Source organism: Necator americanus, chromosome II (genome assembly GCF_031761385.1).
Source record: "Necator americanus strain Aroian chromosome II, whole genome shotgun sequence".
NCBI lineage: Eukaryota > Metazoa > Nematoda > Chromadorea > Rhabditida > Ancylostomatidae > Necator > Necator americanus.
Genome location: NC_087372.1, coordinates 27,145,118 through 27,167,792, shown reverse-complemented (window position 1 = coordinate 27,167,792; position 22,675 = coordinate 27,145,118). Strand labels below are relative to the sequence as shown.

At 40.5% G+C, this 22,675-nt stretch overlaps 2 protein-coding genes across 3 annotated transcripts; one reads left to right on the top strand and one right to left on the bottom strand.

The window, feature by feature from the left end:
* Positions 1–345: 345 nt before the first annotated feature.
* RB195_019626 (uncharacterized protein) lies at positions 346–14,321 on the top strand (the record flags this gene model as incomplete). The annotated part of the gene is made up of 23 exons (XM_064187559.1): positions 346–440; positions 495–564; positions 2,793–2,916; positions 2,974–3,110; positions 5,188–5,338; positions 5,798–5,903; positions 7,301–7,383; positions 7,709–7,806; positions 7,862–7,966; positions 8,028–8,129; positions 8,195–8,281; positions 8,335–8,439; positions 8,499–8,612; positions 10,113–10,187; positions 10,256–10,327; positions 10,393–10,485; positions 11,563–11,640; positions 11,701–11,866; positions 11,922–12,041; positions 12,102–12,232; positions 12,293–12,358; positions 13,705–13,803; positions 14,145–14,321. The coding sequence occupies 23 exons, from the start codon at positions 346–348 to the stop codon at positions 14,319–14,321; spliced, it is 2,454 nt and encodes an 817-aa protein (XP_064043440.1).
* Positions 14,322–18,668: 4,347 nt separating this feature from the next.
* On the bottom strand, positions 18,669–20,775 carry RB195_019625 (uncharacterized protein; the record flags this gene model as incomplete). Of its 2 annotated transcripts, XM_064187558.1 has the most annotated exons (4): positions 18,669–18,718; positions 19,014–19,365; positions 19,434–19,479; positions 20,681–20,775. In XM_064187558.1, 4 exons carry the CDS (start codon positions 20,773–20,775, stop codon positions 18,669–18,671), a joined length of 543 nt encoding a protein of 180 aa, XP_064043438.1. The 2 variants fall into 2 exon arrangements, with proteins under 2 accessions (XP_064043438.1, XP_064043439.1); XM_064187557.1 differs by lacking the exons at positions 18,669–18,718; positions 19,434–19,479; positions 20,681–20,775 and having other exon boundaries at positions 18,952–19,326.
* Positions 20,776–22,675: the final 1,900 nt, after the last annotated feature.

The following is a 22,675-nucleotide window of genomic DNA, read 5'->3' as shown; positions in this document are numbered from 1 at the left end:
TGCATCTATCTTTTTGGAAACGTATGAGGAATTGTGAGTGGAACGTGGATTTTTACGTCCACGTCTGTTTCGAACTCGTCGCAGGTCCTGAATTAGAAGCTCTGTTCTAAATGCGTCGTGTGTTCTACTCGAACGTCTCTCGGATATCCTAATGCGTAATCACTTGTGTTTTTGCATTTTGCGGTTTGGTTGCACTGCTGCGATTGCGTGGGCTGCTCATGCGTACATTTACGATACGCTCACTAACGTCTCTTGATTCGCATCGCGTGCTTATCGCGAGCTATTAAGTGGATCGCATTTCCGGAGCAGGGACTAGGCGGGTTCCCATGTATGAACTCTATTTAGATGCCTTTCGGCGATCCACCGGACTACGTGCATTTGCGGACTAACGAAAGCCAGATGCAGCTCATTTCGATGGGAGACCAGCCGGAGACACCCTCGTGAGTTTCGGTAGGACTTCTCGGAAAGTCCCCTTAGTACTTCCTCCTTTGCAGAGGCTCACCCTGCTTCAATACCTCGTCGACCAGGGAAGAAGCGCCAGCAGTTGTTTTTATCCCAGGCAAGGTGTGATCAGAGTTTGTGCCCAATTCGTATTTTAGAATCTTCTATCCTTTTTAAGCGTCTTTCGTTCTGATACGTAGAGCAACAGGTTACTTCTGAGGAGTTCTCTCTTTGATTCATTCCGTTTCATTTTAATCTAAGTTCTGCACATTTCTCTTTTTTTCTTGCTGATAAATTTAGTGCCAGTTTGCCTGTCTCCAACTGCTATGCGAAAACGTTCATTTAAAACAAGTTATTCGTTAAGCTTTCGACCTTAGATAAACTATCCACGATTCATTTCTGAGCAGGTTCTCTTCGTAGAGACATTACAAATGCATGGAAATTACCAAACGTCCACTTGAGATCGTTTCGGAGGGCGTTGCGCCAAGCGGAAAACGATTGAGGAACGAACGTTTTGCAGAAATGTCTGCATATGTTCAGGAAACACTTAGGTTGCGAAGAATGTATTGGGTTACTCATAGGACTGGTAAAACTTTTGCTGTATTTCCGTTTTGCTATCTATACCTCTTTTTTCTCAAACCAGAATAAATAGTCTGATTAATTCATGTACCGCAGAGACCATTTTTGTTGAAAATGAGCGAATTCTTAGTCACCTACAAACGTAAGCGGAACAGTGCTCAGAAAATAGCTTCCACTTCGTGTTAATCTTGTGAATTTCGAGTTTTGATCATTTTTTACTTCATTTGAAACATAAGATATTTAAACGCTTTTCATCCGAAATCAATTTTCATCCACGCTTTTTTTGAAACGCTGTGTAAACGAAGTCCGCTCTTCAACTCCCGATTTTATGAAAATTTTCGAATTCACTCTGGAATCCTTGCTTTTAATCCCTGCATTTTATTCCACTTCAATTTTTCCTCATTCGTCGGGATCACGATACACGCAAGTTTGAATCAAGATCTCTAGGATAGCAGAGGTTCTGTGGCGTTCATAAGTAACTAGGGAGTACTCGCATATATGCGCCACTCAAATGCAAAACCGGGAATCGTTGAATTTGTAGAGTTAATTGGATGAATAGTCACGCCATAATTCATCATTGTCGCCATCGTCGTGACTGTTTCATTTGGAATTCTCAGTACTTTGCTTTCGGAGAAACTCTATCTCGCCTCGCAAGCAATGTCTCAGTTTTTGATGGCTTACATTGATCTTCTTTTCTTTTTTCCGTTATTTATATGGAGCACAGATGTCGAAGTCGGCTCTACGTCTGTCATTTTCCGGCATCGCTCAGTTATCCGCGATAATCGTGTTGAGGGAAAAAATTGATTCATATAATTCGTATGTTTCGGGTTTATTGCACACAATTATTGGGGAATTTTCACAGGGATTTTTTATCCGTTCAATTTTCATCACTTGATTGTATCGAGTAGCTGCCGGAAGTTTTTGTAAAAAGCAATTTTTCTTTTACTTCTGATTTGTGACTCCAGCATGATCTATTTGTTACCACGCTGTGTCGCCAGCGAGAGTTAGAATTGCCTCGCTGCTCTGCATTCCCAACCAATTCCTATAGTAACGAATTTTTCTGAATCCGAGGGACTTGTATTTGTATTTATTCGAATTTCGTTGTTTTCTCCTTCTTTGTCGTGTTTTTTTCTATATTTCCTGTTCTTCGCGAGTATTTTACAAATTGCGAAAACATAGCAGTGTGTATTACTAGTTGTCACATATCGCACCTGTGTGGAGACCTAGTTTATGACAAAAGAGTTCATCTATGACCGACGAGAAACACTCGTTAATCCTCTAAACAGTCATTCTCGTTCTGGCGCAGCCTGCGTGGCCGTGCGCCGAAAACGCATTTCTGAGCCGAACCATCGTTTAGGACTCGTCGACGAATTCCATTTTTCACTTTTTCTTCCTTTGTTGTTGGAAATTTTACGCAGCCTACTCTTTCCTCTGAAACTTTTCCTCTTCCTTCCACTATATCACGTACGAAAACACCACGTAAAATTCGCGTAAAGAAAATTGAAAGAGAAACTTTGTCGGGAGCAAACGCATTTATGACTGTCACGGAGCAGATGCAATTTGAAGGTGGCGAGAAAACATTCCTGAAGGCAAGTTTCCTTGGAAGCGTTTCTAATTCCTTAGTGATTTCGAAATACCGATCAGCTAGTTTACGGTGGATTATTTTTCTAATTTTATTTATAACTGTTGTGTTTTGCACTCTAGAAACCATAAAGGGTGCCTAATATACGAACACAGACGTGTATTCCGGGTAGTATCGCCAAATCTTTCAGGGAACTGCTCGATGGTGGCGAGGGCGGACATCGTTAGAGAGAATTTTGATGCTAGCCATCGTGCTACTCGTCTTACTTTCAGCAGTGCTTTTAGCAGTAATATTAAATATGGACAGAAGGGAATGTGAGTTCTTTTTATGTCGTGTTTATGCTTTAGTGCTTCCTTCGACACTTTTTTCAGACACCAAAACAACGAGCGCACCATCTGAGTTGCCATCTGGAAGTTCGTCTACTCAGAAGGTGCCAACATCAACGACATTACCATCTGAGCCACCTGTATGCACGACTATAGGATGCGTACGGGCTGCTAACGCTATCGTATGTGTTCTAACTATTCTCGCCCGATCAGAAATATGTGGATATAAGATCACCACATCAAAGAATTTTATTTGAAATTTGCTGGAACAATAAGTTCAGAAAACATGTGAAGGCACCCATCTCGGATCTGGTCTCGAATCTGTCTTATTTGGTTATTTCTAAAGTAGGGGTTAAGAATAGCATTCTTTATTCTTCGGCTCAAAGCGACAGTGTATTTCTTCGCAGATTTTCTTTTATAATGTCTTCGTTTTGGTTCGATTATAGCGTAGTTGGTGAGAAATTCGGCTGCGACTGCACGATAGACAGTTCGAATTCGATAGTCCAAAACCAAAAGTTCTATTCCTTCGCGGTCCGATAGGTTTGTACCCCACTTCTGTGAGAGAATGAAGCACTAATCTGATGCATAGATTGGCTCCCATTTAGCCCAGACACGCGCTCATGAATCCCTATCATTCTGAATTGTAGCCGAACGCTTTGGCGCATTCCAAACGAATTAGTTTTCTCCATACCCTTTACCGACATTCTATCCTTGCTCTTTTTTTTTCTAAACCTACGATACGATAGCTAAAACCGTGAAATTCTTTGAACACCGCAATTGAAAGTACACGAGCTCTTTTATCATTTGGAAATACGGAGGGATACACAATCTTGCCGTTTTGCTCTCCTCGTCAGCGCTTCCTGGTTGAATGCTCCGGACAAGTTATGAATGATATTTTCCGTGCTTCCAACTGTACCTATGCAATCAATGTCAGAATGTCAGAATTAAATGTCAGAATTAAAGGTAAAAAAGGAAGAGCCGCCAAGTTTCTTAGGTACCATGGCATAATTACACTGGTTTCCCTTATTAGACTTGAGTCATCAAAAAAAACTATTCTGAAGTGGTGAGCAGAGCAAAGAAATTGATTTTAGCCTTAATAGGCTTTTCAATTTTTTTCAAACCATATATGTATACGCTTGAAAAATTACCCCAACTTACCTTAATTACTCAATGAAAGAGGAGGGAGAATTATTTTTCTGAGCGCGGATTTCCCTCACGATGTAAACGGGTACATTCTGCTAGTAGTTGCCTCAAACACAGTATGATTCTCATATATTGATTTTGCTTTTATGCCTCATTAGTTTGAGTCACTGCTTCCTGGTTTGTGCTTATTTTGTCGAAAAAAAGATTTACAAAGCTCTTAACTCAGTGAAGGATGGCATTGCACTGAAAATATGCCTATTGGATTCTGTAGATTTAGTTGTACTTTGCAGATTTTTCCAACTTTCTTCTCTTTAACGTTAAAGGCATCACCCCACGAATCTGAGGTGGTACGGATTTCAGGTGGAGTATTCGTATACGGAGAGGAGGGTGATTCCGTCCACTTCTTCCTAGTTGTCGTAAAAAACGGCTCGGAAGATATGGCGTTCCGGTGCGCTATTTTCTACAACGAGTTCGATTGGAGCGCGCCAGCCTTGTACCGCATCTTCTGGACTGTTTTTTACGGCAATTAGGAAATGGACGGAATCGAATCGCTCTCCGTAATCTGCTATCCCGTATAAGAACACTCCACCTGAAATCCGTACCACCTCAGATTCCTGGGGTGATGCCTTTACCGGCACAAATGATCTCGTTCGAGTTGATCTTCTAGAGCAAAACCAACGAGAGCTAAACTTTTAAAATCAAAATATTTGGTTAGTTTTAATTATCAAAGTTGTGAAAAATTTGCAATCACACCAGCTAGCGACACTAAGGAATCATGAAGAAAATGTTTTATATTGCGACTTAAGTAAAAGTTAGGTGATAAACGCTGAATTTTTGCGGCAAATTTAATCAACTCGTTTTTACCAGCAGGGTTAGCAGAGCGCTTTCACGTATTTGTGCTAGTCAATGTTGAAAGTTTTTTTTTTTTGATTTTTCAAACAAGGACGTGAAACTTCAATATATTAGACGAATAAGTTCTTCGAATAAGGCTTCCGCACTTTATGTGAGTGCACTGTAGGATTTGTTTAAAGGTTGTTTTTTTCTTCCTCAATATTTTCTTCCCCACGAAATTGCCACCACCGTTACCCATCGCTATAGGTTCAGTTTGTCTTGCAGATCAACGCAATGAACACGTCTGTGAACCCGTGTGAAGACTTCTATGAGTTTGCGTGTGGAAAGTGGAATGAGGACCATCCAATCCCAGACGATATGTCAGGTTTTGGGACGTTCTCCCATGTCCGGGAGCAAGTTCGACTGCAGTTACGAGGTACACAGTGATCAATGCAATCGTTGGATAGAAAGTGATATGCAATTATTTTTTTTTTTATTTTCGAGAAAAATTATTTGTGCTGAAGGACCAGAGAATACATAATTATTTTCAAAAAAAAAATTGGCAAATATGTGAATACTGCCATTGTTCCCCTATTCTGAAAAATTATTAGTATTTTTGAATATGTATAGATACTCATTCCGTTAACTGAACAGCAGAGAATGAAGCAGAGAAAAAATGGAACAAACAAACAAACAATTAGCACTCTGATTGCAAAATATATTACCACAGTTTGATTTTGTTGGCCGACTGAGTTTGCGTAAGGCAACATCTAGTTACTGCAACTCGTCCATTCATTAAATGACTCCCCAAGTTGAATTTCGTCCTCACGTAGAAGTAGATCATGAAACCACGTGATTTTTTTTTCTGTAGAAGGTTAACGTGGGTCTCTTTTAGTGCTGTTGGAACAGGAAGTGACTTCGGAGTCGAGCTCTATCAATATGGCTCGAATCGCCTACAAAACATGCATGAACAAAGCACAGTTGGATGAGTTGAAAACGAGGTGGGCTGACAAATTCATTTGCGTCGTTGTGGTTTTCAAACCACTCAATGTGCGATTTAGCAGGGTTATCCTACTAAATACTAAATTCTAATGTTTTGAAGACGTTACGTTGCCACAAATCATTACCAGTAGTCACTGAACGGTAATATTTCGTTGATGACTATGGCTAAGTTGAGTGCCATGAGCTAATCTCTGTTTCTCATATATTTGTGGGGTGCACGTGTGATAATTTATGTTAAGATGTGACGAGCTGGAAAAGTACGGGATACAGTTTCACATTTCCCTAATAGAAAACTTAGCATTTGTGAAAAATTGAACTACTACTTTCACAAATCTGTTTATCGTTAATTAAAAAAAAATCAGAAATGTACCTCATTTCTGCTTGCGAGGCGTTAAGAGGGTCAAGTGGAAGAGCGAAGAGAAATTTCATAGTTCTACTCCCTTCGGGAAAAAATAACCCTCGTGTTAACAACTAACCGTCATTAGTTGGTGTTTACTGCGATCAGTTCTAACTCTCGGGGAGAAGACGAAACTTTGTGAACGTAACTCTTTCCTCCGCGGACTCTTTCGAATCCGTGAAGAGGATTAGCTAGGCTGTTCATTTCACTCTTATAGATTCTGTTAAAAGAGAGCCCACATCAATTTATTGATTTTTTACGACAACACGTCTGCCTGGTACCAGATATAGATGTAACATAAAGTGTGTATGTTCATATCCTCATTATTCTCATCTTTTATAAATCTCTTAAAATCTAAATTTTTCTTATAAATCAATGAATCGGTCATAAAATTTCGTTTGTCGTAAACTATTCAGTTTGTGGAACAGCAGTGAACATACTCTGAATACAGCTGATCGAAAGAGTTTGAAGTAGAACCGAATTAGAAAAAAGGAAAGGTTAGCAGGGAATGTTAAATGTGAAGGTGCCAAATTGTCGTTTATAGGACATACGTATTTTAACGCATTGACGACAGCTCGCTTTTTTTGCATATTTGAAGGTAGTCGACCTTCACGAGTTACATTTGAACAAGGAAATGATAACATATAATAACTAGTCTACTAAGTACAGAAAAGTATAAAAAATTAGGCAATCATGAAAAATACACGATAAATAATAAAAGAAAATAACTGCAAAGGGCCCGGCTGAGCTCGCTGCTCAACTTCAAAAGATGTGAATGTAGGTATGAAAATTAAAAAAAAGAATGTAAAGAATAAAAACAACTATGCCACAATGCACATGTTCTGCTTGACATGTTCTCGCTCCTCCTTCTGTTCTGCTCTCGGCGAAAACGTGAAAGGATGTCATGAAGAGAGTATGCTCATCCGGGAAAACTTTCCAACCGATTCTAATATTTCCTAGACAGATCTCACTCAGAATCATATCCAAGATTTTCTTCAGTTTACTCTTTGAAACGCTCTCTGAACTTGGTTTCTGGCCGTTGCTTCAGGATACATGGAAGCGGGAGAATTTCAATCTTACAGGTGACTCTCACTTTAATGAATAAAGTTCTTTTTTTCAAATTCTTGGATGAATCACATATAGCCAGCAGCGCATGTGTTGGACCGAGTGACCTTGATGCACCTGGAGCAAAGGTGTGTGTACGAAGCAGAGAAAGAGATATTCGTCGCGACGAACGCGTTGCGGCCGTCTGGTTGAACACAATCGAAACCGATCATGTGCTTGCTAAAAGCGAATGAACAGATAAAGGGTGCTGATAGGAAAACTCACAAACAGATTGTTGTTCAGGATCCTCTTTCAAACGTCAAGAAAAAATTCCAAACTTTAACTTTAAAATAATATTTTAAGACCTGTTGGCATTGGCCAGGAGAGACTATGGAGCAGAGTCATTCTTCCAGACTTACATATACGCTGATGCCAAAAACACATCCCGCAACACCTTATTTGTGAGTATGCTAATAGTTCCTGGTTTCGTATACAAATTTTTCACATAATTTTGAGGTTGATCAAGGAACACTATCTCTTGGTAGAGGTTCTCGCGATTACTACCTAAACACCACCATGTTCGCCAATCATATGGTCGCATATAAGAAATATTTCCTTGAGGTTCGCCTGATTTCCTCATCATTCCTTTCACTGAATTTTTTCAAAGTCTGGACTTTTTAAGATTGTAAAAATTCTTCATGAGGATGCTAACATAACTCTTAACTTGTCGTTGATCAAATCCAACGTTGATAACGTCATCGAGTTCGAACAAAAATTGGCTGAGGTTAGGACGAGATGTTTTGCGTTAGAAAGTCACATTTGTTTGGATTTTACAGTAGTTGTTTATAGATTGTGGTCCCTGAGGACGAGAGGAGGAACAGTACGAGACTGTACAACAAGAGAAAGATCGCAGACTTGTACAGCCATATGAACGATGTAATACGATGTATATTCGCAGCGCATTCATTGTCTAGTGGTTGGCGCTTTAGGTTGATTGGGTGTCGTATTTTCGACAAGTTGCCCCATCAGAAATGGTCGAAATGTTCAACAACGAGACGGAAATAATAATTGCAGAAATCGAATACCTTGATAAGGTCGGTGCAATTAGGGGCAGTAATTTTTAAAAGATTTCGGAATCACATCACTTTTTCAGACCTCGGCATTGATCAAAGCTACAGATAACGAGTTACTGGCTAATTATATTGTGTGGCGGGTCGTACAAGCCAGCGTTCGACTGCTCGATGAAAGGTTCGAAAACATAAAACAGGTTTGTTGTGTACGTTGTGATACTATGTTACAAGAGCAATACTGAGGGAGAAACCTCTCACCGTCAAATCGAAATACGCATCTGTGGTGGAAAAATGTCTCATGTACCTGTTTCGTATGTAAGGGCATTCGAATTTTGCTGAATTCTGGCAAGCACTTCAAGAGAAAAAATGCCATACGAATTCCCCAACATCAAGTGATCCTAAAGCAACCAAATATGCGGTGCGGAATAATATGTAGGATGTTGTGGTCGTGAAGTCCCAGTGGAACTTCTTACCGACTGCGTTACATCTGACACTACATCTTCCAGACAAAACAAGAATATGTGCTGTTCTGTGATACGGAATGTCCTCCTGATCCAATCATGCTATCGTCGTAGTCGAGCGCTAAAGGAAGCTTCCGAATTTGACAATGAGTGGAAGGACTGCCTCTTTGCATACGATTTCAGGCGGTTCCTAAAACATTCTACGGTATACCGTTTCGACGGGGCTCGAAAACGACTTCGATTTCGTCTTAACAATCGTTAAAGCGGAAACTGTCATTGCGTTACAACAGTTATCTGTAACCTTTAAAACAAACACCAGGTGGCATACAAATATCCGACTCCGAATGTGTTCAAGAAGAACAAAATAGCGCATACAGCCACTGTAATCCGGATGCTGCAGCACTGGGACAACTTTAACCTTCTACGGGCTTTTTTGCGCCATTGCTAGCACAATTCATCGCTGCAGTATGCGGAGGTCTTACCTCGATCACAATTGCTGGCTTCACTGTGTCGCTTCGAGCGCAGCAGCTTACGCAATTCCACTGAATTTTATGCCATTTTGATCCGACTATACAACCATCGTGTCTAAACTTCGATCTTTTGGCAACCAAAACATTCAGTGGTGTTTGCGTTCTTAAGACGTTTATCACATCATTTGCATCTGAAGACAAAAGGATGGGGTACTTTATTTCTCCTAATCCAACAGGTTTTAAAACAATTTCGAGATTTACATTCCGAAGTTGTTGTACTTCAGGCTGTTGAGTTAAAGTGGTAGGAGAGTAGGATATTCAAAAAAATGCAAATTGATTCAAGAATACAGATCAAATTGTTGACGGACCTATTTTGATACGGTTGTTTCGAGCAAGGGATGGCTGACTTTGCCACGCTAGCAATACTGCAATAACAATAGCAAACAAGCAGATAGTAGAAAAAATAATAGGAAGTAAATGCAGAAATAATTCTGCTCAGTTTTTCCCAACTAAGTAAGTTACGCAGCGTATGTTCTGCATCAGCTAAAAGTCTTGTTTGTCATATACTAGAACCATAACAGACCGTTACATGCCGAAGAAAGTAGGAGTGAAAACCTTCAGAACACACACACGCAATGTTTTCTTGTCTTGAAACCTGGGTATTCTTGAACTGAATCCAGCAAATATTGAATGGTATCCTTCAAAAATAGTTGACTCTCATCAGTTTTATTATCTATTTACCTTAATTTTGCCATATTTTCTGAAGGATTTTTCACGAGTTATGACCGGTCAGCAACAGCGATCTCCAAGATGGAAGGATTGTGCTCAAGTACCAAGCTCGGTAAAATTCTATTTTTTTGGGAGCTTCTCCATCTAAAAAACCGAAGTTAAAGTAGTGTTCCCGTTCAGGTCCTGCCACTTGCCGCTGGTGCCGTCTACGTACAAGCACATTTTAATACCGATGACAAGAGGGAAGCGTTGGTATGTTCTTCACCAGATATGATGAGAACTCATGTATTACCACGATCCGGGATTCTTCTTTGCAGGAAATGATCGAGAAGCTAAGGGAATCATTCGCCGATTTGGTGGGGCAAAATGACTGGATGGACAAAGCAACGAAAGAAACTGCAATTGAAAAGGTGTCTCATTGACTGGACAGTCAGAGCAATCTGTCGGCTCTTTGTCTCATCCTCATTTCCCACTGGATATTATCTTAGTTGTGGCAGCAGCATCGCACTGTAGAGATCTTACAAGTATCACTGTTTAGCGCGTCCCACACCTACCACTGTGAAGCGAACAGCCAGTGAAGGGTTCAAAAAATCTGAAGGAGCACAAAGAACACTGCGAAAGTGCTCCCTGGGAGTTTCTACGCTTGACTCCAGACTGTTTCTTTCACTTATCGCACTAATCCATCTACCATCATTTCGTGGTTCTCCATGCCAACACCTCCTTTCTTGAGCCTGATCCACGGCTATCCATCCGTCATTAAGTAATAGGTGCCAAAAGTGATAACCTCCAAACCCGACCACGTTGGATACCTCTACTGCTAGTTACTAGTTAATCGGAAGCATAATTTGATATCTGTTCCAGTCGGTCATCAACTACCTTTTAAAATTATTATTCGTTATAATCACTGAAGATGAAGTGATAGGTGAGATATAATAGCTCAAAATCTTGAAAACCAACCAGAAATACGCAACCTTTCTCAATTCTCTGCAGTAATCCAGAGAAAGACTGGTCGAACGACATTCGTTGCTCCCGTTTCCCGAACAATGCAACTTATGACGAGTAGTAGAACTAAGGGAGACCGCACTGCGTCTGCCATTGTGCGGGTGTTACACTTTCTGGTGCTTATTTGAGTCAGGAGGATTCCTATTAGGGAGATTGCGGACGTTGGACTACGACGAAATCGCACGCGTTTTATCGCCCGTAATAAGTGCATTGTTAGGGGAACGGGGCAGACAATAATTCCCCACACCTCTCTGGATTCCTAGGCGGTAAATCTGCGTGATCACGCTCATGACCGTGAAGTACATAATTACTCTAATCTATTCGTGGAGAGATAAATTAGTTTTGTGATCCGCTGCTTTTAGATTTATCTCTAATTCCCATTCGATGTTTCTTTATGCTCTCATGCTCGCTTGTCCTATTTTTGAAATGAAAATCGCAGTTTCCAAGATCGCTTACAGTGATGGTGTAATCCACACTTCTTCCAGGCGAATTCCATGATCAACAACATTGGATATCCAAATATCACAAATGACATTAAAAAACTGGATGAGCAGTACAATGAGGTGCTGTGCTTAGACTTAAGAAAACGCAGGGGTATGTTGCTGTGAGGCATTGTTTTATAGCTCTACATCCTCCCTGAGGACACCTACTATTCGTTGATGAAGAAAGCCGTAGTGTGGATGCAGAAGAAAGAGTTTCGCAAATTATTGAAGCCATTCGATAGACACGAGTTCGACGTATCACCAGCTGTTGTCAACGCATTTTACTCACCAGAAAAAAATGCCATTAGTTAGTATTGAGTGCAGAAATTCTTAACGATAGTACAGAGAACACACGTTTTCAGCCTTTCCTGCTGGAATACTCCAACCTCCTTTCTTTAGCGGTTCGTTCCCGAAAGCAGTAAATTACGGAGCTATCGGTGCTGTTATTGGTCATGAAATAACTCATGGATTTGATGATCAAGGTAATTGCTTCTTTAGTAGGATATGCGTGGACAATTGTTCGGTGCAATTTATCGTTCTAGGATCCCAATACGATAAGGACGGAAATTTGCAGAACTGGTGGAGTGCTCGTTCTCTTGAAGCATTTGATGAGCGCAGACGCTGCATCGTTGATCAATACGGGAACTATACCGTGCCCAAAATTAACATGAAGGTCCGCTAATTTCGTACCTGGGTCATAAGCAGTCAAAGTTCGCTCAATCGCTTAGTTTAGGTGAACGGAAAGCTGACACAGGGGGAGAACATTGCAGACAACGGCGGCGTCAAAGAGGCACTTAAGGTGATTTGAATTTTCAGTGCTAACTAGCCCTGTGGTTCCGGAAAACAAACTGACCCTGATTGAAGACAACGTATCATGGAACTGAAACTTCAGGGAGAACGTAGAGTTCTTGTTGTAGATTACCGAAACGGGTATGCTCCCGCTCAATCCTGCCTAGTCCTCCTAAAAGACACCGTGAGAACCCGCTTTACTGCCTACGAGGTACGTTAGAACCCACGTACACGCTCCGATCTCCTCGGCACCCTATTCATTGTTTTTTCTTGAATAGATGTCTGGCGGAGAGATCTCATCAATCTCTGATCGCTTGCTTGTTGAAGCGGCAGCTGCAAAAGGGTGGCACGTTCCGACTTACCTCCTAAAAACGAGCGCCGCTTCCCTCGCCGTTTTTGAAGGGGGGAAATTGGGCGGAATTAAGGCTCGCTTCCCTAATCTACAACCCAAACTCTACGCTTTCGATGGGTTTCCACACCACGTCAATTTCGAAGTACGCTGTCTTTAACTCAAATGAGCAAGTTTTATCCAAAAAAAATTCGTGTGATGGTGACTCTTTAAAGGCAGCATACCACGAATCTGAGGTGGTGCGGATTTCAGGTGGAGTATTTGTACACGGGGTACTAGGTTATGGAGGAGGGTTAGATTCATTTCTTCCTTCATTCATTTCTTCCTAATTTCCGTAAAAAACGGCCCGGAAGATGCGCACGTGCACAAGGCTGGCGCGCTCCAATCGAACTTCTTGTGGGAAAAAGTGCGCCGGAACGTCCGAAGCAGTATCTTCGGGGCCGTTTTTCACTGGAATTAGGAAAAGATGGACGGAATCACCCCCCTCTCCATAATCTACTATCCTGTATACGAATACTCCACCGGAAATCTGTACCACTCCAGATTCGTGGAGTGATGCTTTTAACACCAAACACGGTCTTGCTTATAGTCTACCCTTCTTGGAAACAGTAACAAAACAAATAGTTGGAAAAAACTAAGTAGATGACTTATTTTTCTGGTGTTCCTTGCGAATAATAAGTCTTATGGAGCAAAGATTTGGTAATCCAACCAACTCGTAGGATACCAAAATCTTTGTTCTTTTTTAAACCATTCGGTTAGAGAAGGAGATAAATGAACAGTCTAAATGAATATCCTGGGCCAGTAGCAAACTAGTCATTGATTATTTGATTCTCTTCTTGATTTTCGTAGCTATCTTATTTTTTACAGTCAAAGCTGACCTCCAAGAAGGTGTCACCAGAAATTTGCCTGATTCTAGGCCTGAAACATTTTCAGCTATATTTTCGTTTCTTTTAAAGGACCAGCTTTCAGCTTTTCACAGTTACGGAAAAACCCTTCTTTTTGTTAAGGCATACCGGAAATATATAGACATGAAGGGGGAGGAGCCGCGCCTTCCAGGGTTACAACACTACACCAATGTTCAGATCTTCTTCCTCAGCTACGCTCACGTTTGTTTATTTTTAAAAGCATCTCTTCTTTTTTTCTTTTTGAAAAATTCTTGCAAGCACTACAAGGGCTTTTTTAAACCCTGTACAAAGTATGAGAAACGGAACAAATATGTCAGTGGGTGCACAGGCGAGTGGAGTCAGCGAAAGTTCCTTTCGAATCTAAGCGCTAACTCCACCGCGCCGCTTCGAACGCAGCCGCTTGCGCCACTGCACCGAGCTTCAGGTCGTCTAGACCCGATTATATCTCTTCACCACTGCTGTGTTCAGAATGAGAACCAAGCATCGTCAAATTTCCATTCTTTACCAGCTTTCTGACAATCAGTTCAATAGACTTGTTTCAGTTCTGGTGTGGTCAAAAAAAGGAGGCGGCTGCAGTGCAGCAAGTGACAACAGACGAACATTCTCCTGAAATATTTCGTGTTTCGGGAGTCCTCTCAAATCTTCCTGATTTCGCAGAAGCGTTCGCTTGCCCGAAGGGGTCTCCGCTCAACCCTGATAAACGATGTGTGGTTTGGTGATTTGCTGTCCATGAAATTTTAAAGATATCTAGAAACGTGCTTTGCATCTTTTGATGCTGACAGTCCGAGGCAGGGATGTGATCTGTGTATTCAAGCTGGTTTTTTGTTGTTGTCTCATTTGACAATTTTCTTTTTCGTATCGTAGAGTTCGCCGCTTATTAATGACGAAATTTTCTGAATGGAGGTACGTGTATCATTCCGGTGCCTAGGTCTTCTTTGGGATTAGTTGCACTAACTTTTGATACCAGCGGCTTGTCTGTTTGCATAATTTGTTGGTCTCGTTAAGCATATAAGTTGGTCATGTACTTTTCCAGTGAACATATCGGCGGAATAATTCATGTAATTAGCACGGAATCCAACACGCATAGTATAGGTGTACAAATGAATGCTTCCTAGTCCGAAAATCGTACTTACCGTTCTCATATTGTACTGTATATTGTTGCCTAATCTAATTATTTATTGTAATTACATTGTTGTGACCGTTTATCTGCTTATACATATTGTCCGTTATTGTCCAAATCTAAGCATTTACTGTTCAACGTGTATTAAATTTTTATATTTCTGTACAAACAATGAACTACAGGCTGCAATCAGAAAAACAATTAGTCAAACATTTTCGGCGAACTAGTTTGGGAAAATACTAAAGGGGGAATAAATTACACAATGCGTTCTGAAGTAAGCCGGATTTGCTTTAGAGTGTGCTGGTTGAAGAAATCATGAGTTTTTCATGTTAACTGTCAATACGAGTTTACTACCGAATGCCTGAATAAATTGTAAACGGATAAAGTGTCTGGCGTTAATCAATTCGTTCGGGATGCACCACATCGTTTACTTTATTTCGGAATCGTTTTGGGTTTACAAACGTAACTGTAACTGGGCTATACGATATACTTGCGGAGGTTCAAATTCGCCCTAGTACTCACCAAGCCCTTCATCCCTCCGAGGTCGATAAATTGGTACTAGACTTGTCTGGAAGGGTAAAAACACTGACTTGACAAATCGGCTTCCCTCCGCAAACAGTTATAATAAATAACGTGATAAAAGTTCCAAAAGTAACAAAATATAAAACAAATAGTTCTTAATGCTGATCCCATTTAATACACCACCTAAAATTTTGATCCTTTGAGAAAATCGGCTTGCTAACAGAACCATTAAATTTAGGCATTACAAATCTTTGCGTTATTATTTTATATGAAGGATAGAGGGACCAATGAATTAGCTAATGAGCACTTTGCTGAAAGCTACAATGGTCCCACTGCAGCGTCAATCGGTGGCGCAGTGCTGTGCAGCGTTGTTTTCATTGAAACCATTCTCCACAGAAGCGAATTTTTGGATTTACCGCTAAAGAACCTGAAGAACATATTTCTTATCCAGCAGTGACGAGTTTTCAAAGTATCACTCAAATGAAATAAATACTCGCTCAGTAACACCTTCAAATAACAACTTTGAAGATGTTACTAAGCGGAAAAAATGCATCTTCAGGTGGAAATAGGGAAAAAATTTTGGTCACAGTAATGAGTGCTTTACAAGCCGCTGAATAAGGACGCTCACACCAAATTTTATGGAGTGCAACATTGCAGTGGTGTGTGTTTGTCTGCATATGAGTGTTTCGTTTTTGAGTGTCTGCGATGTTTGTCTTTGTTTAGCAACGTTAGGTTTTCAAGCATTCCCACTTAATTTGAGACTTAATTGAGAATCGAATTTTTCTCAAGTAGCTTTCGAGAAAACAAGATCACATGCAGAGATTAAGATTTGTAGTGAAGGGTTTTCGTTGGTGTTCTATCAAACCATAGCACCAATTTTTTCGACCTTCAATTTTTCAACCTTCATTTTTTTGCAGTAATCTCGCAGCGAGAAAGGTGCGAAATTTCGAATTTTCGGCTGTGCGTCGAAATCTGTATAACTTCGAACGGAGTCCAACAAATCAGCTCCCAGTTCAGAAGAACCAGCCTTGCTTAAAGCATACTTCAGAGGAGGATTCTCTATTAGAATTCACTTCCACTTTTTTCCAATTATTTTCCTTTCTCTCAAAAGTCAATTGAGAAAAAGTTGAAAATTTTGCTAAATTTCTCAACGTTTTCTCAACTAGCTTCCAGAAAGGAGACCAGAAGATCTCCGAAAAAAGATATTTTTAAATGTCGGACAGCGCAGATCTCCCTCAACAAAACACATTCTTAATTGTTATGCGTGGCAGCAACGCGACCGACCTTGCGCTTGCCCGACGCGTGACATGAACCCTGTTTCTGCTGGCCGACGACTCTACACCTTGTATCCCGTTGGCCAAGCCTCACGTACTGGTGGGCGTGCCTCCACAAACTCCACTGCCCCCACGCTCCCGAAACTCTACTGCTTGCACCTGCCCTGTTAAAATTTAAGCAAACGTATAGCCTACGAAGTGATGCGCCGCGGGTACCAACGGACTATGGGATCGACATAAGCGCCCAACCACTTCGCACGCACGCACACGTCACCCTTCAGCGATATAACTAGAACGAACCGGGTGCGGTAAATCCAGACAAGCACAAGGCAGAACCCACACCCAGCGCGGCGCGACCCCCCACACACACGCCCAGGAACGGAGAGAGGTTCTTCTGCACCGAACTGGGCTTATTCAAAAATGGGGGCTCCCTCCCCCTCCTTTTTGGAACCCCCCCCCCCGGGGGGGGGGGGGGGAAGAAAAAAAACCCCCCCCCCCCCCTCCCCCCTTTCCCCCCCCCCCTTTTTTTTCCTCCGCTGTTTATCTTTACTTTGACCTAACAAAATCTGAACAGCCCATCATTTCCAATTAGGGATTATGTTAGTTCCGAAATTATCTCTAAACCAGCCTGAACGTCCGGGTAAAGCCGAACTTCGGGCTTTTTTGGTGTTTCCTTCGCTCGCCTTCACCGATCAATAAGAGCTAACAGTAGCGGCATTTTTTTGTAAAATTAGAATTTTTTTAACCCAAAAATTTAAGCATAGATGAAGGATTTGCAGTTTTTCCTTAACACGTCAGTTCTGTATTTGGGGGACAATCAAGCTTGGTTTTACATCTACGTTTCTCTCAAATCTCCACAATTTGGAAACATTCGAAGTATGAGTTTCCTCCATTCTCAACAATTAGCAAAGAATGATGTGCTAACATGAAATGATGTGTATATCATTATTGTGGTGATAAAAATAACTTTCCACGTCAGATCACGTAAACTGTAGGCTACTATGTACTGTATTTGAGCATCCGTTCGCACGTGTGTTTCTTCTTTTTGAAGAATTAATGTTAGCAGCATCGGGTAAACATGCTGGGAAATAGATACATATGTGAAGGAATCGCAGAAACCCATTCATTCCGACCCCGTGGGACCCGCCCCTCCCCATTTTACAGCCATCTGGCTCCGGGACACGTCGTAAGACGTCGTAGGATCCGTCTCACCCAATTTCACCGCATTGGGGCTTCACCGCACCAAACCGCCATGGTATCCGTCTTCTTCTCTTTTTGGGATTTCTTGACTGAGACACACACATACATACACACATACACAGACACACTCATGTGACAAAATAAGCCGGCTATTACATAACATAATAGTTTGCAAATTTGAAGGTATATATTCACATAAAAGTTTATTCACCCTCACTAACATATGATAGAAACAAACTTGCCTTATCAAGGTCAACATACACGAACAAGTAGTTCTGGCCAGTGGTTCAGTGGTAGAATGGTCGCGTATCAGTTGCATAGCTATGGATCGGCACATCACTGGTGCAGACTTTTGTGGCTATGGTTTTCATCATTATGTGGTTTTTTTGTGACACACAGACACACACATATACAAACAGACTAAGCGAGTTATTATATAGTATGATGATTATATTATTATGTGTTCAAAAACTCATCGTAACAGGACCTAAAGAAGAATGCGAAGGTTTTCTACATGTACAATAATCTGAGCAGTTCTAAAATGGTAAAAGAAAACATGAACGAAGTGGTAGCTCCGTGATATTAAGCATGGAAACATACAAGATATAGAATTCTTCCGCTTTCTCATTTATCCACAGTTGATCTTATGGATGCGATCAGTTCCAGAGCTTTCTGTTCAAGTAATGCTGAGATCAAACGTTTAGAAACTTTCGCATTCGATTCATCTTTCGCATCCGTTATATTGTTATACATATTGTTATATTTTCTTGCTTTGTTTAATTTGAGTTCCCTAACATTTTCATATTTATATGGAACCTCATTTCTTCTGGAATTCATTTCTTCGGAACCAAAACCTAATTAATACTTCTATATAGGTAACATCGAAAAAAAACTAAAGTAAAATCGTCAGAAAAAGTAATATCGAGTTTGATAAGCTGTACACGAGGTTGTTAAATAAATTTATTGGCTAACGTTTCGGCTATATCGCCTTGTTCAGAGCCTGAAAAGGGCGATTCAATCTACAATTTAAATGACCAACCTCTCCACAAGTAAATTAATAAACTCCACGCCTACTTTCAATCACCAATTTAACGACTACACTGAATGCTCACCTTAGATCGGAGATGACTGGTCGAGGGCGAATGGTTCGAATGTCACATTCGGATCGGAAGAACCATTCGAGATATGGCGCGAGTTCCCGCATTACTGACGGACATTCGCCATTGGTTCATTTTAGGGTTTTTGGACCCTAATTTCAAAATCGGCTCCGTCGTGTTTTTTTGTTCTATGGTCACCTAAAGGTGTCCATTCTCGTAACCTATTCTTGCCGTTCATGTGCTCTTTGATGCGGACACACAGCGATCGTGCCGCTTCACCGACATACTCGTCGCCACAGTTCGTGCAAGAAATCAGGCAGATTACCCCGAATTTCAAGCAGTCTCCTGGTCTGCCTGTGCGACGAATAATACAGTTCGGCGTTGTACAGATGGCGTCGTACAAACGATTCCGAACTAGCTGACGTTTCAAATTGTTCGGTGGTATTTCAACTACCGAAACGGAGCTATCCAAGTCTGCTCTCCTCAGACACCACCTCATGGCAGCGCTCATTTCATCGGAAATGTAAGGAAAGCGGAGAAAAAGTAATGTCTAGGAAATATATAATGGTTAGATGGAAATGCAGGAATAAATATTTTAATCTCTTGCATTTTTCCCACATTTTTCCGTTTTTCTCGGGTTTCCACAGTAGTGCCGATCCATGTTCTGAAAGTGTGATATAATGCCTAAATCGAGGCCTAGTGATTAGTCGAACAATTTTGTACACTAATTCATCTTTTTCTTTTAGAAAAACCGCGGTTGTGCGGACTAAGTTAATAAATCGGAAAACTATAACGGTGAAAAAATGATTAGGTAACGATAGTTTAGTTAATAAAACATAAATTTAAAAAATTTCAATTATTAACAATAACTAACACTTTAAAATTTAAAAAAAAAATAAAATTTAAATTTAGAAGAAAACTTTCTATCTGTCTCTATCATCGAAGGACTAATCAACGCTGCTTTAGTTGTTGTCACTGTTTACACTGTTTTGCAAATTTGGAAGTAAACATTCATGTACAGTATACACTAAGTTTATCTACCCTCCTTAGCATATGAGAGAAACTAGCTTGCCTCATCAAAGCTAATATAGATTGTAACATAACTTTGATGATTTTGCAAAGGTAGAGTGCTCGTTTTTCAGGTGATTCGGCACCTTTGCGGTAAAGAGTTTAGCATCATTATGGAGTATTTTCGTGATACACAGTCAAAGACACACACACACACAAACACACACAAACACACACACACACAAACACACACACAAACACACACACACACACGGACGAAGCGCGTTTCTATATGGCATGATCACAATAAAATGGGGTAAATACAATTTCGAAAAAATGCCGGTTAAAGTTTCTACCAAGTAATTTTTCCGTTTTGCAAAAATCAAGATTTCAGCGGGGATCGGACGATTCATTGTCTGCAATATCTTCCAATAAGTAAAATTGTGTGCAGGTGGTAGGAAACAGTGCGAATATGTTTTTAGAATGTGTTCAGCATCAATATTAGTTTAGTCAATTTGCAAAAATGGAATAATTCGGGAGGGATCGAACTTTGGACCGTTCGCTTTGTTTCTCAACGAATAAAAATGTATGAAAATAATAGGAAATAGTGTTTAGATAGTTTATAAGCGTGTTCTCCGTCACTCTCATGTGTTTTTATTTTCTTTCACAAAAATAATGCTTCCGGCGGGAATGTAACTGTAAGCGGTTTGTTAGCACTGTCCAAAAAAAAATTGTGTCGTCCAGTACACCGTAGCTTCCTCATCTTTTCAACTTATACGCGGACATTCACTGACACACTTCTAATTTTTGCAGTAGTGTTTGTGGCCTCTACCTCGCGCTAATCTCTGCTAACATACCTGAAAGATATATGTGATGAGCAGCCAATGTGGTAGGGGTCACGACCTACCGGTAACCTTTTCAGCAGTCCGAGTGCCCATTTGTCTCTGCTCATTACCTAGACACGCCTTATCTAATGATAATAATCTATTTACTCCATTGATTGCCTTATTTACACATGTACTTCGATATTTCTGCCCTCTCGCCTGAAGTAGGCTGGAGAAGCTTGAATGAAATTTATCCCGCGTCAAAACCGCAGATCTGTGGCCAGCGAGATAAAGGAGGTGAAAGAAGCCTGAATCACTTCCTTCGCCAAGGACGACAATGTAAACTCAATCAATCTTCACATCAATCGCGTACGCTATACGTACGTTATTGCAATTGTTCTTGTTTTTTCATCCAACAGTTTTTTTTTTGGACTATTTTCGAATATTGCTTGAAATTCAGTGTTTTCTGCAATAAATTACTTCTGCACATTCTTGGGCTGTGAGTATCCAAATTCGGTACTGGATTCGTAAACCTGAACACCAGCAACATGTGGAGTTAATCGAGTAAAAGAATAACAACATTTATTAAATACACAAGACAGCGATAGTTGTGGGATCGCTTCTACTGATAATGTTGGTCACACTACTTGTGAAGGTTTTTTCTTGCAAGCATTTTTGTCAGTCTACCTGTGGAATTGTTTGGAATTCAGTGCTTTCTGCAACCAAAATATTTCTGCACATACCTGTGAGTATCGAAGACGGTATCGGATCCATGAACCAGAACACCAGCAACATGTGGAGTTAATCGAGCAGTCTATCCGTTCGAGGTCCTTGCTGCTCGAAAAAAGGGAAAACAACATTGACTAAATATGCAATATTCAGCAAATATTTTTTCGCATTGTCGTCTCACCAGACTCTTCCACAGCTGCATATAAACTACTTGGAACACCAATTCAACAAGAAAAACTTAAACACAATATTCTAACCGTGTCTAGATCAGTACATCGTGCTGTTCCGTATTTTTATTTTTCTCTCATTTGATAGAAGTCGCGCGGCATCCTGAACATGCAGTTAATATATACAAGCTTTGGTTATAATTGGTTGTATTAATGTTAACATATTATATTATATGTTTTTATTTTACTTAACACTACACTACTAGTACTAATAGCACTATTATCTGATATCTATTTATTATACCACATTATTTTATTTTAATTTATTTATTAAACGTTTGTTCGTGTCTTTAACTCTTTTACCTGATTTTTAATTGTCATATAAGCAGCTAAACTAGTACAAATGAGATGAAAGGGTCATTTTCAGGAGGTTTTTTTCCAGTTACACCCATGGCCTTGCTCATAACCACAGTTTTCGTTCTTTGAACCTTTAGGCAGTGTCAATCAAAAGACTCCTCTTTCCGCGGACACGTTTGGCACACCAAAAAACATACAGAATCTAATTCATCCTGAATTGCTCATTGAAATCTTTTGAGATATTAAACCACTCAAATATTTAGTCGACAGCAAATCGATGACCAAGCGTCTCCTCTGAAGAGTTCTGAATGACAAGATCTCTAGTCTATATCTCAAACGAGAGGCGGAGTTGTCGACCAAACGACGAATGCTTTTCCCAGACACCAACATCACACCTTTGTCCAAAGACAATTTGTAGCTGACAGCGGGTAGATTTTATTATTACTGAGTGGCAAAACAATCTTCATACTATTTTTATACGACTAAGGCGACATCTAGCATATTGCACGAAATCCCACTAAGATGGACTTGTAATATCCGAACTATCCCATCATAACAATTATGGAAGCACCAATGTGCCATTACAGAACGAGAACTAGTACGGATTAGAAAAGATATGCAGTGTTGTTTTTGATCATGTTAGTAATACTTAGGTACCTGATGACCAGTGTTTAATAGTCGAACACAACTGCTAGTGGATTTTCACTGATCTTCACGTCAGTAAACGATGATGCCACATCGCAGAGTGGCCAATGATAATTGCTCGGCATCCGGC